The sequence below is a fragment of the Elaeis guineensis genome, chromosome 11 (genome assembly GCF_000442705.2).
Source record: "Elaeis guineensis isolate ETL-2024a chromosome 11, EG11, whole genome shotgun sequence".
Lineage (NCBI taxonomy): Eukaryota > Viridiplantae > Streptophyta > Magnoliopsida > Arecales > Arecaceae > Elaeis > Elaeis guineensis.
In genome coordinates, this window is record NC_026003.2 from 107,165,635 (window position 1) to 107,184,746 (window position 19,112).

Consider the following 19,112-nt stretch of genomic DNA (forward strand, 5'->3'; position numbering starts at 1 on the left):
GACTAAAAAACAGTCAAAAGAGACGTTCCAGTATTGTCCCTACCGCCTTAGATGGACGCCACGTCATTAATTTCCGCTGAATCCAAGAGTACGAAAAAGATGTCTTTGAAAGATACGTGCTTGTACCAATAATAAATAAATAAAAATAAAATACTGAATGCTTTACCTAATTAATTTAAAAAAAATTATTTACAAAAATAATTTAATTTTTAATTTATTTATCAAATTGATGTAAATAAAATAAAATATCATTTTGAATGACATTTTATGATGACCACGTCACCTACTTTTTTCCTCATTTTTTACGTAGATGATGAAAAAAATAAAATAAAATTATTAAATTAAATGATATTTTTTAAAACGTCATTTGAAATAGCATTTTTGAAAATGCCATTTCAAATGGCGTTTTAAAAAAATATCATTTTATTTGATGATTTTAATTTTTTCTTTCAAAAAAATAAAAAAAATTTAAAAAATTAAAAATTATAATTTTAAATTTATAAAAAAATAAAAATTATAATTTTGATTAAAATAAAAATCATCATTTCGAATTAGTATCTCCATTTCAAATTATCTTTTTAAAAAAATATCTGAAAAAAATTGATGTAAAAAAAATATCATAAAAAAAGAATTAAAAAAATAAAAATTATATTTTTAAATTTTAAAAAATAAAAATTTTAATTTTATTTCAAATAAAAATCATCATTTCAAATTACAATCTTCTTTTCAAATTAATTTTTTTAAAAATATCATAAAAGAAGAAAAAAATGAGAAAAATTATAATTTTGAATGAATTTTAAAAAATAAAAATTTTAATTTTAATTCAAATAAAAAATATCATTTTAAATTATTTTCTCCATTTAAAATTAATTTTTTTAAAAAATATCTCAAAAAATCTTAAATAATTAAAATAATTAAAAATACCATAAAAAAGAAAAAATGAGAAAGAAATGAGAAAAAAATAAAAATTATAATTTTGAATAAATTTTAAATAAAAATTTTAATTTTAATTAAAATAAAAAATATCATTTCAAATTACTTTCTCCATTTCAAATTAATTTTTTAATTAACTTTTTTATGATATTTTTTATTTTTTTACACCAATTTTTTTCAGATATTTTTTTAAAAAGATAATTTGAAATGGGGATACTAATTTGAAATGATGATTTTTATTTTAATCAAAATTATAATTTTTACTTTTTATATTTTTAAAATTATAATTTTTATTTTTTTTATTTTTTTTCATTTTTTCTCTTTTTTTGGGAAAAAAATTAAAATCGTCAAATCAAATGGCATTTTAAAAAATGCCATTTGATTTGGTGATTTTATTTTTATTTTTTTTTGCGTCTAAGTGGAAAATAGGAGAAAAAGGTGGGTGACGTGGCTATCATAAAATGCCATTCAAAATGGCATTTTATCCTGTTTGCATCAATTCGATAAATAAGTTAGAAATTAGGTTATTTTTATAAATATTTTTTTTAAAAAAATTAATTAGGTAAAGCACTCCAAAATACGTGCCCGATTTTGAAAAAGAATATAACGATGAATAAGCCGTATTATTTTTAATAGTAATTAAGGATCTCAATTGAGTTAAATCAGATTTGATACAGGTCAGATTGAATATAAATTAGATCAAAAATATATTAATTAGAATATAATATATTTATTAAATAAATTAAAATTTTAAATCCAAATCTCGTTATTTTATTAAATAGATAATGCAAAAAAATTAAATTAAATTAAATTAAATAGGTTGAATATGTTAGATATTGCAACTTCTATGCTAGCATGACTTCTTGTTAAAGGTATGGCGCATGTCGATGGTCAATACATAGTGCATGCCGGTGGTCGATACATAAGCTATGAGTAGAATATAGCTAGTGACAACAAAATTGGCCACATTTGAGAAATATTTTGTATAAGAAAGTTGACCTCTTGTTTCTTGAATGGATAAAGATAAGAACAGCCAAAAGCCCCGAGCCTTCTCACAAGTAGATCCAATGCTTCCTAGTCCGAGAATAAGAGTGCTTCCCACATGTTGCAGCATTAAAAAGTAAGATATCAACTTTAGCTTAGATGACTAGGTTTCTATAAAATCAATATATACCGAATATTATGATGCATCATCAAGTCAGAAGGAAATGGTAGATACACATCGGCATAGATGGAAAGTAGCATGAAAAGTTATTGGCATTTCGATCTAACAGTCGAAAGATATAATTTCTCTCAAAAATGACGACCACGCAAGGCTCTGCCGAAGTATTTGAAAGTAATCTTAGCACAGCAAGAAAAGGTTAGTGGCATTAACTTATAGTGGGTTTGCATTTTGAAGGATTCTCCATCATTAAAAGTAAACATTCGACTGGATTTCACTATTATTGTATGGCCTTTTCAACCCAATTTTCCATATTAAATACATTCTTGTTCTTGAGCTGCCAGCATAATAATATATTAAGGTATCAACGCATGCCAAACGTATGCAGTTCTCTGATCATTTGATTAAAATGGTTGCCAAATCTGCCAAGGTCACCAACCCACCATCAATTAGACAATTACTCAATGAAACATCTTCCCCAGTAATCGAATTTCCTGTTGTAATTGAAATCCATCATTAATAAATATAGCTTTTAATGCCACATTCCAACGTTTAATCTCTTTTTTTTCTTGATCAGGTTATCACCAAGTCACAGTATGCTTCATGGGTAGCTATCCAAGCAAGCACGTTTATAAGATATTGCTTGAGGCAAGCACCATTATCAGCAATTCTGTGACTTTGGTTGCTCATTTCATGCATTACGAAATCAATTTCTGGAGCTGCATTCGCCGATGGAGTCCTTGATTTTCCCTCTGCAATTGTTTAATTTGTTAAAACTGATTGAGAAGCCTGCAACCTCCCAGATTGGTTGATAATACTTGGCTCCAGCACTTACCAAAAAGTGAAAAAACAAGCACTCAGATTTGTCCTGTTGCCTTGGCCTTGCAGTGTTGGTACAAGCTGCACTGGACAGGGATCTACTGTGATCTTTGCACATAAACCGTGATTATAGACCATTTGGCCTAGTCACATTATGAGATATGTGGAACCTCGGATCCTTGGAATCAATGACACTGAAGCATTACTATTATGGTAGCAAGAGGGAATAAGGGATGATGAGATGGGACTCACCTCTGGAATTTTAGATGGCTGTGCAAATTCAATCACTTGGCTCCAATAGGCTTCTCATTTTGGTGCAAGATCTCAACCTGCAACAAACTGGAAGAGTGGTCCCATGCAGCTGAAAAATAAATATGCAGAGATACGAATGTTAATCGCAATATAAAGAGGTGATTGATTTCCCATGAAATATGGTATGCAACCATATAGAACTACAGATAAAATTAGCTTCATTTTATTAAAGCCATAAGGCACGTTTTTGAAACAATATTCACCTGGCTGTCTGAAACAACTTTCACTGGATAAGAACATAGATAGAAAAAAACCATACAATAGCAAGCCCCTACCACCAAACAGCATAGCAGTTGATGCAATAAGGCAATGAGCAATCGCTCAAATTCTTTGTTTGGCTATAAATCATTATGATTAACCGGTGTAAGTAATGGTCTATTTGAGAAGAAAGCCTCTAGATTGGCTACAAGCAGTTGACCCAGGTCAGCTAAGGATTCTGAAGTAAAAATGGCTCGGTGAGGTGTCAAAACTACATTGTCCATGAGGAAAAGCTCTTTGGGCACAGCAGGTTCATTCTCGAACACATCAAGACCAGCACCTCCAAGCTCACCTTGCATCAAGCGCCTGACAAGTTCAGCCTCATCAACTAGAGGCCCCCGTCCGACATTTACAATGATTCCCTCCTTTCCTAATGCTGTCATGACATCTTTGTTGATGATATGATGTGTTTCACTGGTCAGTGCACAAGACACGATGAGAATGTCGCTTTCAGCTGCAAGATCACAAACATTTGGAAAGTATTTATATGGCACAGAAGGCTTATTTTTCCTTGAATAATACAGGATAGTACAGCCAAATGCTACAAGCCTTTTCGCTGTTTCAGACCCAATGCTTCCCAGGCCAACAATCCCAACTCGCTTGCCACCTAACTGGAGTCATAAGCATGCATTATTAACAGAAAAGAAAGAATGATTGATTTCTGAATTCTAGCGATAATTGACAAGAATCCTATCAATTTAGATAGATAGATAGACAGACAAATAGATAGATAGATAAATAGAGAGAGAGAGAGAGAGAGGGAGATCTACTATTTCTGATGATCACATGAGTTATCAAATGAAACTATGCTGAGGCTAGCCCAAGTGCCCAACTGAAAACATAAAAATGTTCAATGAGACATGCACATGTAGTAGAGAATTTGGACTAGCCACTTAGCAGACAGGATTCTATGGGTAGGCCATGAGGTATTAGTTTTCATATGAAAATGGTGCTTTACAAGAGCCAAATAGATGCTTTAAAATAATGATTTGGGCTTGTAATTCTACTAACCCACATATAATTCACAGTCTGCACCTTAAGTTTTAGTGGCTAATTGCCTGAGCATAGATAGCTAGGTTCTGCTGGTAGACCAAAGCTCTTAATTGGTGACAGGCTATTTCATCAACAATTTCCCTCTTAAAAACTCTGAATTATCTAAAGTTATCTATGCATACAATTTAACTCTTCTACAAGTAACTAGCAAGATTAATGTTCATAAAGTAACCTTTATCAAATATTTTTTACAATTACTTCATTTTTAATACTGACATCAGTTATTGATAACTAATAGTGTGATGTGTAAGCCCAAGAGGCAGTACAGGCAGATGCTTAGCCACCAGTGCATGTAAAGAGGCCAGACCCTTTCTGGTACCAGAGCAGTCATGGGTAGCCTGGGGCAAATGCAAATGCCAAGCAAGTTGGACATGATAAGCAGTTATCTAGTCAGACATGCTTATGGGTAAGGAAGTTGGCTTGGATGAGGGATGGTATATCTTTGCAGACAATACACCATGCTTGTCCTGGAAAAAGGTCAGTCATGATAGCATGTCATAAGTACTGAGCATACCAGTGCGAGTACGTGACAAATTGCCTATTGGGGCAGCAATGAACAAGGTAGCTTTCCTTTTTTCTTCCAAAAAAAAAAAAAGGGAAGAGAGAGGAAGCTTCCTGAATTAACCAAATTGTAGAAATGCTCCACAAGTATTATTTCACAAACAAAAGAAGTCAGCAACACAACACTTTTTCCTTGCAAAAAATAACATCCTAATTGTAACAGAACTGTTAGTGAACTTATATATTTTTAATATTGATCATTATATATACAGGTCTTTAATGATTTGCTATTGTTTGGACTCACAAATTATAGTGGTTAGAGTATGTATTTATGGCAGTAGCATATTAGGCTTATTTTATTTTTCACTTCTATGCCTTATTGTATATGTTCATTTATATTAAGTCATCTATACATCTCTATAAATAGTAAAATAACTCTAGAGAGGGTATGTTGCTTTTACCCATATTTTTCATGATATCAGAGTCAAAACCCTAACTCTAGGATAAGCCGCTGCCATAAATGATCATCTTTTGTGGATCCTCTACCACCGATTACTCTCTTTCTTCTTCTTCTCTTTTCTTTCACGTACCCATTCCCATCTCTGGTGGATCCATGTACCCATCATCAAACCTTCTCTTTTTTTTCACATTACTTTTCTCATTTTTACTGCTTGCTATAGTACCACTACAGTACCATTGCAACAGTACTGCTACAATACTAATCTACTACATTACCGGCCATCAATTCTTTGGTACGACTTTTATTTTGTCATCTTACAACAAACTTATGGCGGCTAACATATCTTCACTATTTTCCGCCATCAACATCAAAATCTTGGTCGCGATTGAACTCACCAACATCACCTATCTTGCTTGGAAACAAGTGTTTTTGGATGTACTTGAAAGTTTTGGAGTCTCCTCACATGTAGATGGCATGGCAATCGTCCCTTCTCAAACAATTGAAGGAACTGACAATAAAGTTTTGACCAATCCGATCTACTCTACCTAGAAGAAAGAAGATACAACTATACTGTCATGGATTAACGCGACGTTGTCTCTGAGCATTTTATAGATGGTCATATCTACTCCACCAAAGATAGCATGCGAGGTCAATCTATAGATGGTAGATAGTTTCTTAGATCAGTTGGTATATATTAATGTGTTGCATATGGATGATGTATAAATAATTTAAATATTAAAGATTTGATATGTAAGCATAATAGTTAGTTGCTCTGATAAGCACCATTGTCTATGCATTGAAGTATATTACTTTGTAAATTATATTGGATTACATGACAGGTAGAATGCTTTGCATGCTCATAGGAACATTTTTCTATGAATATGCCGTGGCTGCTCATGCCCTTGGTTTGTGAATCCAGAGTCTAGGGAGTGACATCTCCCATTCCATGTAGGCCAAAGCCAACATATATAGAGAAGAGATAAAGAAAGTTGACTACTTAAGATTGTTTATGAAGCTAACCCATATTTGGAGAAGAAAGAAGATGTAACCCATGCCTAAATTCAAGGCAATTGCTGGGGACATAAGGGAATATTTTGTCAATTTGGCAGGAATCTACTAGTAGATGGGGGAATCAGGGAGGGTGGTCCCTGGCCTCTGATAGATCACATCCACAACAAAGTATAGGCAAGATCAAATAATTACACACAACACAAGAAAGAAAAAGGAAGGGGCAAGTAGCGGCCGCAATTACTGAATCGAAGGCATTCATTATAATTAGGGTTAGAACCACATCAAAGATGGTCACCAATCACCACAAACATCCTCATAATCCCACCCATAGATCAAATCCAAGAGAAAAAAAGGACCACAATCATCATAGCACATGAAGAAGAAAGAAAGAAAACAACAAGGCAACTTAGTGCATCGAAATAATTGCTGGCCATGATCATCAAGAACATTCCAAATCCAATCATTCCAAATTCCAACAACCACAATTATCTCAGAATCCAAAGAAGAGAGGAGGAAAATCGAAGAAAAAAAATCATCTTATCGAGATAATTATCGGCCACCCTCACCAAGCCAAACTGCAAAGCTAATAAAAATGGAGCTAATCACAAACCAAAGAACCTTCGGCCAAGTCCACCCTTCATTGCACATAATACCTCTTGATGCCAGTGAGGACAAACTTGGCTACAGCAAGAAATAGCCACCAACCATGGGAAATCAGGTGGATGGATGAAGATGGATCAAAGAGTGTCAGTGCACCTCGATGCTAGCCAAAAAGGAAGTGCCAACATCCAAAATTGGCTGACACCGATGGAAATAGCTACACCAATAGACTTAGGGGGATTGAAGAGGCCCTCAATCATTTCATGATAATTACAATTCCAATTAAGGTTCACTGTTTCAGTACCAGACCCTATACCATACCATCCTATTACAGTGCTGGTATGTGGTACGGTATGAGATGGCAATATGTATTGAGTGTTGGTACGGTATGAAATGGCATATTGATTTGGTATTAGTACATTAAGATATAATATTGACCGATCTGGCAAACCTTGATTCCACCTTTGACAAGGTTTAGGGTCTAGAAGTGGTGAAAGGAAAAACTGAGCAGCCATGCTAGCATGCTTCTAGGGCTACCAAGAGGGAGAGAGAGAGAGAGAGAGAGAGAGGGGAGTTTAGATTTTATGGAAGAGTTTGGGTTTTAAGAGAGGATATTTGCATCATTTGCAACTATGCTTGGCAGCTGATGGGCAAACGATGAGATTAGGTTAATCGAGTAATTTGAGGGATCCAATTACAAGAGGGGATATAAGTGGAACTTGGGCTAAGTTGAGGGGTTGAAACTATAATTTTTTCTAACTTTTAACCATCTTTCTGACACCAATCCATTAGTATAAATTTCAGAGGAAAAGAAAATCAGGCTATCAGTTATCATTAACATAGATATTAGTCTTTCATATGATGATGCTCCTACATGAGTAGATTTATAGCAGGTTAGTAAACTTGATGCAATACTTTCTTCCTCCCCACTTTCCTTTTCTCAATTACTCCATGCTCTAATCATGCTACATGTCAATCTGGACCATGTCAACTTACATAATTTGGCAGCACATGAATACTTTAAACTGATAGTTTATGTCTATTTGTCTATATTGTCACTTACTGAAGCCACATTGAAGACTCAATGATGGCCCTATAAAACTATGACCAGACGTATATGATTAAGGCTTCTCCCATCTATCTGGAGTCAAAAATATGTATCAATAATAGGTTCCACGCAGGGATAAATCCAGCAAACAGCCTATAATTTCACCCTATCCGAAAAATGGTTCCTAGCAACACTAAGTCAGATCTATAAATGTTTGACTACAGTATTTTAGTCTCATCAACATAGCAAAGCCAACATGTTATCGCCAAACATACCTAGCTCTACAAAGACAGAACTTACCTTGTTCTTGGTATCTAGCTCTACAAAGCCACATTTCAGTAAGGCAGAAGAACAAACATCCGACAAGCATGTTATGAGAACAGACACTTTTGGGGGTAACTGATAAATGAAAAGCTGATAAGGAAATCGGAGAACTGTATAGAAGTACAAAATTCAAAGGTAAAAAATTAATCCCTCAACACAGACATATCTAGAGCAATTATTTTCTTAAGAGTACTGCAAAGGTCTCTACTCTCTATAATTGATGGTGCAAGGTCTTTACTCTCTAGATGGTTAGTTTGTTACACTCTTCAAAATTCGACAAATTTTACATGGACATGGACCAGAGAGATGATTGAAGTTTTTCAATGGGAAAACTGCCTCAAATTGTTGTTCTTCAACTCGTTGGAGACTCTAAATCAGACCACCACCTTCAAAATCTGAAGAAAGGAGAGAAGGAAAAGATCGAACAAAATAAAACTTGTGCCATGAACTTGTGTAATCTTACAGTGTCAAGTCACAAGGTCTGTTAAAATTAAGATTTTTGAAGAAGTATCATTTAGTTTTTAGTTTTTCCATGTCGATTTTTGATTTTCAATGTTTCTCTTTTCCCATGTGTTTTTTAATGTGTGTTTTCATTTCCTATGTAGCACATTAATGTTTGTCTTGTTCATTGTGCAAGACTTCCTCTACAAGTCTTTTGTTATGTATTTAAATTCTAAGATGCTTAATGAAGATAGTATAAATTAGTCATAAATTCTCTCTTCTTCTTCTTCATCTATTCAACCTATCAAATCTATTCAAATCTATCAATTGGTATCAGAGCGTATTTCTTAAGAGATCTGTGAAGAGTTCTAAGGCAAATCTAAAAGATTTCAAGATGTCTCCAAGCAATTTTCTTGGTACAGGTCCTCCAATATTTTCAGAGGAAAATTATCACATATGGTCCATTAAAATAAAGTCCTATCTCAAAGCTTTGAATCTATGGCAGGCTGTTGAAGTAGGAGCTGATCCTGCACCTCTTGGGGCTGATCCTACTCTTGCTCAAATCAAGGCTTATGAAGAGAATAAGGCAAAGAAACTAAGGGCTCTGACTTGTCTCCATTCAGCTATGTCTGATGTAATTTTTATAAGGATTATAACTTGTGAGTCACCTAAGGAGGTTTGGGATAAGTTAAAGGAGGAATTTGAAGGAAGTGACAGGGTTAAGACTGTTAAGTTGTTAACTTTGAAAAGAGAGTTCGAAATGTTGAAGATGAATGAAGGGAAAAGTGTAAAAGATTACTCTTCTAAGCTTCTTGATTTAGTCAATAGAATCAAGTTGCTTGGAGAGAATTTTTCCGATGAGAAAGTGATTGAAAAGATTATGATTAGTCTTCCCATGAAGTTTAAGTCCAAAATTTTTGCAATAGAAGAGTCTTGTGACCTTAAAACTATGACTGTTACCGAACTCATCAGCAAGCTTCAAATTCAGGAGCAAAGATCAATCATAAGGGAAGGAGAAGTTGTAGAAGGGGCTTTGCAAGCAAGACAAAAAAGGAAGCAAGCCAAGAAGGAAGGAAAGAAGGGAGGTAATGACAAGGGAAAAGTAGCAATGGCATCGGATTCTGATAAAAAGAAAAAAATTTCTCCTTACAAATTCTGCAACAGAACCAATCATCAAGAAAAGGATTGTTGGTTCAAAGGCAAACCTCCAATCCAGTACAAATTTTGCAAGAAACTTGAGCACATTGAAAAGCATTGCAGAATCAAACAGAATCAAACACAAGAAAAACCTACTCAACAAGCAAATTACACAGAGAAAGAAGAAGAGGAGTCTACTCGAAGTTTATTCATGGCAGCTCAAATCTCTATGGCAATCAGAAAGCACATATGGTACATTGATAGTGGATGTACAAGCCACATAACAAGGGATGAAGACATATTCAACAAACTAGATAAGTCTTGTAGAACAAAGGTGAGATTGAAAAATGGTGTAATAGTGGAAGCTCAAGGAAAGGACACTATAGCTGTTAAAACTAAGCAATGTACAAAACTCATCCATAATGTGCTCTTTATTTCAAGATGAGCATAGAACTTGCTTAGTGTAGCACAAATGATTACAAATAGCTATTCTCTATTTTTTAAAGACAGTTGTTGTTGTATCTATGACAGCAAGAATGTATTAATAGCTGAGTTGCCTATGGTTGATAAAACTTTTTCATTAAGATGGAATTATGTCACAGAGTCTTTGAATCTTGTTAAGGTAGATGAATCTGAATTATGGCACAAGAGATTTGGGCATTGTAGTTATGACTCACTTTGATGCATAAAAAAACCCTAACAAGGGGTTTGCCTAATGTTAAGCAATCGGAAGGTGTATGCTCCTTTTGTCAAATGGGAAAGTAACATAGAATGCTTTTTCCAAATGCATCAACATGGAGGACTAAAGAAAGGTTGGAACTTGTGCATACTGATGTTTATGGCCCTATGAAGGATGAATCCTTGAGCAAAAATAAATATTTTGTATTATTTATTGATGATCTAACCAGAATGACTTGGATTTATTTCATGAGACACAAGTTATAGGTTTTCAATATATTCAAGAAGTTCAAAAGGATGGCTGAAGCTAAATCATGGTATAAATTGAAGACTTTAAGGTTGGACAATGGTTTGGAGTACAATTCTGAAGAATTCAAAAAATTTATGAAGATAAAAAGATTTTTCATCAACTAACTGTTGCTTACACTGCTGAACAAAATGGAGTGGCTAGGCGCAAAAACAGGAGCATTATGGAGATGGTGAGATGCATGATAACAGAAAAAGGGCTGCCAATCATTTTTGGGTGGAGGCTGCTCACATTGTAGTTTATTTGTAAAATAGACTTCCAACAACAGCTCTTAAAGGTACAACTTCTATTGAAGCATGGAGTGGAGTTAAACCTTCAGTTTCACATATGAAGGTCTTTGGCTCTTGTTGTTATGTTCATGTTCCAGCCATTAAAAGGAGCAAACTGGATCTAAAGTCTAAAGTTGGGATCTTTTTGGGCTATGCCTCTCAATCAAAGGATTACAGAACTTGCAACATCAAAAGCAAAAGGTTGTTATCAGCAGAGATATGGTTGTTGATAATTTTTTTTTTAAAATTAGAGCAAATAATAGATTGAAAAATATTTTGAAATTAAAGAACCTAAAGCTATTGATGTTGAAGCAGTTACAAGCTCTCCTAGCTCAAGCAAATTTGAATTAGATGTTGATGATGAACCACTGAAGAAAAAAACAAAGTCTCTTGTTGAAATCTATAAAAAGTGAAATTTTACAATTGCTGAGCCTACAAGCTATGAAGAAGCAACAAAGAGGAGGGATAGATTAATACTATGAATGAAGAGTTAAAGATAATTGAAAAGAATGAAACTTAGGAGTTAGTTCCAAATCTGATGGAAAAATGTAACTGGCCTAAAATGGGTGTATCTAAGTTGAATCCTGATAGCTTCTTAAACAAGCTAAAGATGAGATTAGTTGTGAAAGATTATGCTCAACAATCTGGTGTGGATTATTATGACACAGTTGCACCAGTTGTGAGGCATGACACAGTCCAACTTCTTGTGGTCTTAGCAGTTCAAAGCAAATGAAGAATTTACCATCTAGATGCAAAGTCTGCTTTTCTGAATGGCGAATTGTAGGAAAAAATCTTTGTTAAAGAACCTCCTGGCTATGCAATCAAAGGCAAAGAAGGCATGGTGTACAAGCTTCACAAAGCTTTGTATGGGTTGAAGTAAGCTGCTAAAGTTTGGTACAGCAAAGTAGATTCATATCTAGCAGATTGTGAATTCAGAATGAGTCAAAATGAAGCTATACTTTACTCTAGAGATGGAGATGGAGATGGAGGTAAAAAGCTAATTGTGTCTCTCTATGTTGATGATTTATTGATAACAGACGATGATGAAGATCAAATGAAAAAGTTCAAGGCTAAATGGAAAGGATCTTTGAGATGACCGACTTAGAGAAATGAAGTATTTTTTGGGTATGAAAATTCACCAAAGTTCCAAAGATGTTTTCATATCTCAAAAGAAATATGCTACAGATCTTCTTAAAAGATTCAAAATGGAAGGGAGCAAGGCTATATCAACTCCTTTGATGGCTAATGAGAAATTGTTCAAAGAAGATGAAGGTGCAAAGATTGATTCTTCAACATATAGGAGTTTGATTGGAAGCCTATTGTATTTAATCATCACAAGGCCTGACTTGATGTTTTCAACAAGTCTTCTTTCAAGGTTCATGCAAAATCCAAGAGAAACACACATGGCAGTAGTAGAAAGGGTTCTCGTTACATAAAGAAAATCATTGACCATGGCATATGGTTTGAAGCTAAAATTTCTGTCAAGTTGAAGGATTTTTCAAATAGTGATTGGGCTGGAATTATTGATTACTCTAAAAGCACTTTCGGTTATATTTTTTCTCTTGGCTCAGGTGTTTTCTTTTGAAGTTCAAAGAAGCAAAAGGTGGTGGCAAAATCTTCTGCTGGGACAAATATATAATTGCCGCAAAGCAATAAATCAAGCTATTTGGCTTCGAAAGATAATGAAAGATTTGAAGATGAGTCAAGGTGAAGCCACAACAATATGGGTAGATAACAAGTCTGCAATTTCAATGGCAAAGAACACAGTACTTCATGACAGAACAAAGCACATAAAGTGAAGTATCATGCTTTAAGAGAAGCTGAAGCAAATAAAGAAGTAAAATTCAATTATTGCAAATCTGAAAAATAAATTGCAGATACTTTAACTAAAAGTTTGCCAAAGAGAGAGTTTGAAGTGCTAAAGGAACAATTAGGAGTTTTGAAGAAAAATCTTAAGGAGGAGTATTAAAATTAAGATTTTTCAAGAAATATCATTTAGTTTTTAGTTTTTCCATGTTGACTTTTGATTTTCAATGTTTTTCTTTTTTATATATTTTTTAATATGTGTTTTCATTTTCTATGTAGCTCATTAATGTGTGTCTTGTTCATTGTGCAAGACTTTCTCTCCAAGTCTTTTGCTATGTATTTAAATTCTAAGATGCTTAATGAAGTTAGTCACAAATTTCCTCTTCTTCTTCCTCGTTTATTCAACCTATCAAACCTATTCAAATCTATCAAGGTCAAATGACAAAAACACCATTACAAAGCAGAATCCTGGCAATAGCAATGCATAATTTAAAGCAATTAGAAAATTTTATACTGCGGCCCATTAATTCATCCACAGTAGAAAACTAACGCAAGAATTAGGAGAGAGAATGTCGAGAGAGTAGCTGAAACTTGACCTTAAAACCAAGAGGATAGTCTCCCTTGACCGGCCACAGACCCCGTCGGACGTAGCGGTCGGAGGTGGACACGCGGCGGAGGACGTCGATCAGGAGGCCGACGGCGTAGTCCGCGGCGTCAGCCGAGAAGACGGTGCCGGCATTGGCGACGGCGATGCCGCGGCGGGCGCAGGCGGCGAGGTCGATGTGGTTGACGCCGGAGCTGGTGGTGACGACGCATCCGAGGCGTGGGAGGGCGTCGAGGGTGGCGTCGTCGAGAGTGACGAGGCTGCTGATGAGGAGGGCGCGGACGGAGCCGGCGTGGGCGGCGAGGAACTGGTCGCGGGGCAGCGGGGACTCCCACGGCCTGAGGACGTGGAACTTCGCCGACACGGCGTCGTCGTACGCGGGGGCCACCATCCGGAGGAGAAGGACCGGCGGCCGCGACTCCGGTTGCTCCTCCGACGAGGCCATAGCGAGTGCAGCAGGGGTGTGCGGAAGCGAGCCCTCCTGCTGCTAGCTGGTGGAAGTTGTAGGAGTGAGGTGGCACCGACCAGGATCCGTGCTCCGCCCCAAGCCAACCAGCTAGTGTCAGTAGCGTAGGCGTGAGGTGGCACTTGCGACGGCCTTTTCGCTTTCCTGGCGTTTTCAGCCGGCCTGTCGTGCTGTGCTTTGGTTGCTGCTCCCAAGGCCTATACCGTAAGTGAATCCAGCTAAGGCCGCAAACGGATCGGATTGATCCCTAATTCTCTGATTCATTAGATCTAATTTAAATTTATTTAAAAGATATATAAATTGGATCGGATTCAAAAATTGAATTCATTCATCTTTCTGGATCAGATCTAAATTTTTGAATTTGGAATCCGATCCGATCCATAAAAATTTTTGGATTAATTTGAATCTCAAAATATATGATCCGATCCGAACCAGATCCAAATATAAAATCCAACTCAGTTAGAATGACTCATCCAAATAAGAATTTGGACTTGGACCAAAAGAATGATCACTCAAATTCTTTCTTAAATCTTTACTAAAATCTTTAATATTGTCACACTATCACAAGATTATTAATGTACTGCACAAAAATGCCATTTTTACAGCTAATCTCGAAACTTTTCTAAAAATTTTCCACAAACACAAAGTAAATTGGAGACATACCAACAGTTGTTCATAATTAAAATATCCAGTTACTTGTTTAATGTTGTACATTATTATTGTCTTAGGGATGGTATACAATATCCACTATCAATGGTAAGTGAGAAGACGTAGGAAGAGAGGAGAGGAAAGAATATCTATATGAAAGATAGATATGGCCATGGCTCTAATTCCACTTTATGTAGATTTTTAAACCCATGATCCGATCTGATCCAAATTAGACCTAAACTGGACCCGTATTTTATGGATTGGGACTGGGTTATATATGATCCGACCCGATCCAAATGATCCAATGGTTAATAAATTCGTCATGGACCGATCCGACCCGATCTAATTTTTTATTGGGATGGTATGGTTCAATATCAAGATCCGATCAAAAAATCGGTCGGATCGGGATCACTCAAGATCCGATCCGATCCGATCCATTTGCAGCCTAGATCCAACATCGCATAGGACCAATGTAGTCATCAAAAATATTGTATTATAAATTATCCCAGCTCCATAACTTCAACTATTCAGAACTATCTTTTGTATGAATTTATCTGGATCTCATAGAAAAAAAAAATCTATATAAATTATCTTTTATGTAGATCGGTTCGAATCGGAGAAAAAAAAATTCTAATATAAAAAAAATTTGAATAACTACAAACATATCTAGCCTAGCTTATAATTTAAAATTTTTGATGGATGAGTCAAAAATTCAATGAGATTTTGGGCCAACCATCCAAACGATTCTTAGAAGAAATTATATACTATACAATATGCACCACGTGGCTGTCTCACCGCCCATCGTATCTATCCATTTCATAACAATGCATCGAAATAAATAAATATATAGAAACCAGCAGTTATAATTGGCATCATGGCTGCATGGTGGATATAATTTTCCTCAATCTAAGTTATTTTAGCTTTTTATATTTACCCACGAGACTGCTGCAACATGAGATCAGATTATGCTACACACCACTTTATGCCTATATATTTTCTACTATGTTTGACAAAATTCGGATACTATTCCATCATATACGATATGCACCACATGGCCATACTCGCCGCCAATCACACCTATCCATTTTCAAAATGATGCATCAAAATAAATGAATATATCGAAACTAGTTGCTATGATTGGCGTCATGGCTGCATGGTGGATATAATTTCTCCCAATCTGAGTTATTTTTATTTTTTATATTCACTCACCAGACTGATGCAGTATGAGTAAGATTATGTTATGCACCATGCTTATATATTGTCCACTCTGTTTGACGAAATTCGAATACTATTCCATCCTATACGATATTCACCACGTGGCCATACTCGCCACCAATCACATCTATCTATTTTCATAACAGTGCATCAAAATAAATGAATATATAGAAACCAGTGGCCATAATTGGCCGCACGGTGGATATAATTTCTCTCAATCTGGATTATTTTTAACTTTTTATGTTCACCCACGAGACTGGTGCAGCATGAGGTCAGACTATGCATGCACCACTTCATGCCCATACGTGCTCCTCTCTGTTTGACAAAATTCGGATACCATTCCAGCCCAACTTTCTTTAGTGGGGGCTAATCATATATTCCACCTTCACCTACACTCATGCTATTTAGTTCCGAAGAGACATGAGTGGCGGTTTGAGACACCTTTGATCACACATAAGATACTCGATAATACAGAGTTTGCAGTCATGCTCACATCATGATTGTGCTTTTTAATGCATCTCAGTTAGTGATCAAGGACTTGTGCTACATTGGATCATCAACTGCTCCAATGAGTATTAAACCCACCTACCTACATGCTTCCTTTTCACTTTAGGACTAATATTCTTGTACTTTTCTAGGTAGGTAGTTATTTCTCTATGATAACATTTACACATGACATGCGGGGAAGTCTTATCCATGTTGAAAAATTATTTTTCTATCAACTAAAAAAATAATTTATTTTTATTTTATTCCTAATATAATCCCAACTCTATAATGATAATATAATGATATAGTAATATAATTATTATTATTATTATGAAAAAATCTGTCGATCAAGACCAATCCTCCACTGAGATGCATCCAACATAATGTGGTGAGGTCACAACAGATGTGGACCTGAAACCACCAATTTGACTAACTGCATAGTTGAAGCCTACACCTAAGCCTACACCTAACATCCACGACTAACAATTTTGATTCAGAAAAAGTAGGAGACATTCTTTCTCAATGAAGACCACAACGTAGTCTAACGTTCTATAGATCCAGACGTAACAGACTTATAGATTCCGGCTAGTGGTCTACGGGCTCAACCTCTATAGAAAAGAGGTACTAAGGAGAACCTTAGACAAGGAACAACAAGCAAATATGAACAATTGGGGAGGAGGAAGGAGAACTCTCTTCACTCTCCCGGCTCTCATTTTTTTTTCTATTATTTCTAAAATTTTGGCTGACTTAAGCAACGAAGGATCCCCTGTCGGAACACACCCAACGAGTATGGATTTTTTTTGCAAGTACTTCATCGCATCGTGGATCTCGTGCAGTATCAAGTTCTAGTCACATTAGTATTACTTCGGAGCTTTGTAGCAATAGATTGTACTAGAGAAAGGGATCAGTCTTTTTGAGAGACAGAAAGTATGGTGTAGATGAGGGCATAAAACTTCACTGTCTCCCATTGGCAATCCGTTTGTCATAGCCAAAGCAATGCTGCCCGTGGATCTATTGGAGTGCAATCTCCGACGATAATAGATCCCTCGCTGCTCGACACCCTGGCTAACCAGGTCAGGTGCTGATCGATGCTGTGTAACAACTGTAGTAAGTAATGGAGCGACAATAATAGCACGTGAAGCCAAACCCCCAAATGGCTCTCTTCCATCTCAATTGGCGATCTCACTCTCAGAGTCTGAGATCCACTCCCTGACGACACTTCTATCGTTCCCCTCTTATTGTAGCTCATTCCTCCTTCCATTGGAGCCTGAGGGAGGAGGCACACTCGAGAAACTCTTCCTCTACTAATGATTTGGTTCTGGCCTATTTTTCTCAACCCAAAAGATCTCGATGTGAAAAGAAACTCAAGAGGAGAGTTCAAGACATAGAGCATCACCTCGATGAAGTCCAGAATGGATCTTGCTGGAGCAATGATGGTCTCGACTTCAATTCTCAACTGCCATTCTCTTAGATCATTCTAGAGAAACTGATCCTGAATCAGTTTAAGATACCCGAACTGGAGCCATATGATGGTTCCACATATCTCCTTGATCACCTATAGGATTATGCAACCCTCATGATGCTACAGGATATCTTAGACACCCTCCTTTGCCTCGTCTTCTCAGCCAACCTTAGAAAGTTGGCATGGGTGTGGTATTCCAAACTCCAACTAGGGTCCATTCATTCATTCGAAAAGTAGTTCGACATGTTGTTCGTTACTTTAGGAGCTGTCAACCCTGATTAAGAAACTCTGACAGCCTCTTCTCTCTTCAGTAAGAAGAGGACGAGTCACTATGTGACTATATTGCAAGCTTCAATGCCGCCATGCTCAAGGTGAGGGGCCTCAATGAGTCGATGGCGATGTCAGCACTCAAATGAGGGCTATGGAATGAGTGCTTTATCTTCTTCCTCGATAAGAAACCTTCGAGGGACTATACTGACCTACTGGCCCAAGCTCGAAAGTACACTCAGGTGGAAGAAGCCTGGAAGCTATGCAAACAGATAGAAAGAAAGAAGATCTTCGATAAGAAGAGAGATTGGGAAGATCCTCGAGTGGTCCAGGCTAAAAGAGAATCTTTTCAACCACAAAAGAGCTACCGACCAAGGAGTCTGCCTCAACGATTCGACAACTATACTCCTCTCTTCTTCTCTCGATCTTAGATTCTAATGAAAATCGATAGTCAAGAGTATCTACAATGACCTAGGCTGATGAAGTCTCCTTCAGACAAAAGAATCAAAAGAAAGTATTGTCGCTTCTACTGTGACCATGACCACAACACCTAGGAATATCGTTAGCTCAAGGATAAAATCGAGGCCTTGATCTGGAAAGACTACCTTGGCAAATATGTCCGGGAGTGGCGGAATCAAGCATCTGACAAGAAGAACAATGATAACTGACTAATGGCCGACATCATCAACATCATCTCCACCCCAATTGGAGGTGCGAGGGGTAGGAGACCAAATTGAGGAAAAGGAGATGGTGTTTGGGGGCATCGTTTTTCTTCTTGATTTTCAAGGAAAGTTAATGGCACCATCATCGCACTGCCTATGATAACCAGCCATAATGTAAATATA

At 36.3% G+C, this 19,112-nt stretch overlaps 1 protein-coding gene across 1 annotated transcript; it reads right to left on the reverse strand.

Moving 5' to 3' along the window:
* Nucleotides 1-3,355: 3,355 nt before the first annotated feature.
* LOC105054285 (glyoxylate/hydroxypyruvate reductase HPR3) lies at nt 3,356-14,303 on the reverse strand. The gene is made up of 2 exons (XM_010935778.4): nt 13,716-14,303; nt 3,356-4,095 (listed from the first exon to the last, which is right to left on the reverse strand). Exons 1-2 carry the CDS (start codon nt 14,166-14,168, stop codon nt 3,565-3,567), a joined length of 984 nt encoding a protein of 327 aa, XP_010934080.2. The 5' UTR covers nt 14,169-14,303; the 3' UTR covers nt 3,356-3,564.
* Between the last annotated feature and the right edge of the window lie 4,809 nt (nt 14,304-19,112).

Coding starts and splice junctions, on each gene's coding strand:
- LOC105054285 (XM_010935778.4), bottom strand. CDS start 14,168: ATGGCCTCGTCGGAGGAGCAACCGGAGTCGCGGCCGCCGGTCCTTCTC. Junction 4,096..13,715: donor ACTATCCTCTTGGTTTTAAG/GTCAAGTTTCAG, acceptor TTATGACTCCAG/TTAGGTGGCAAGCGAGTTGG.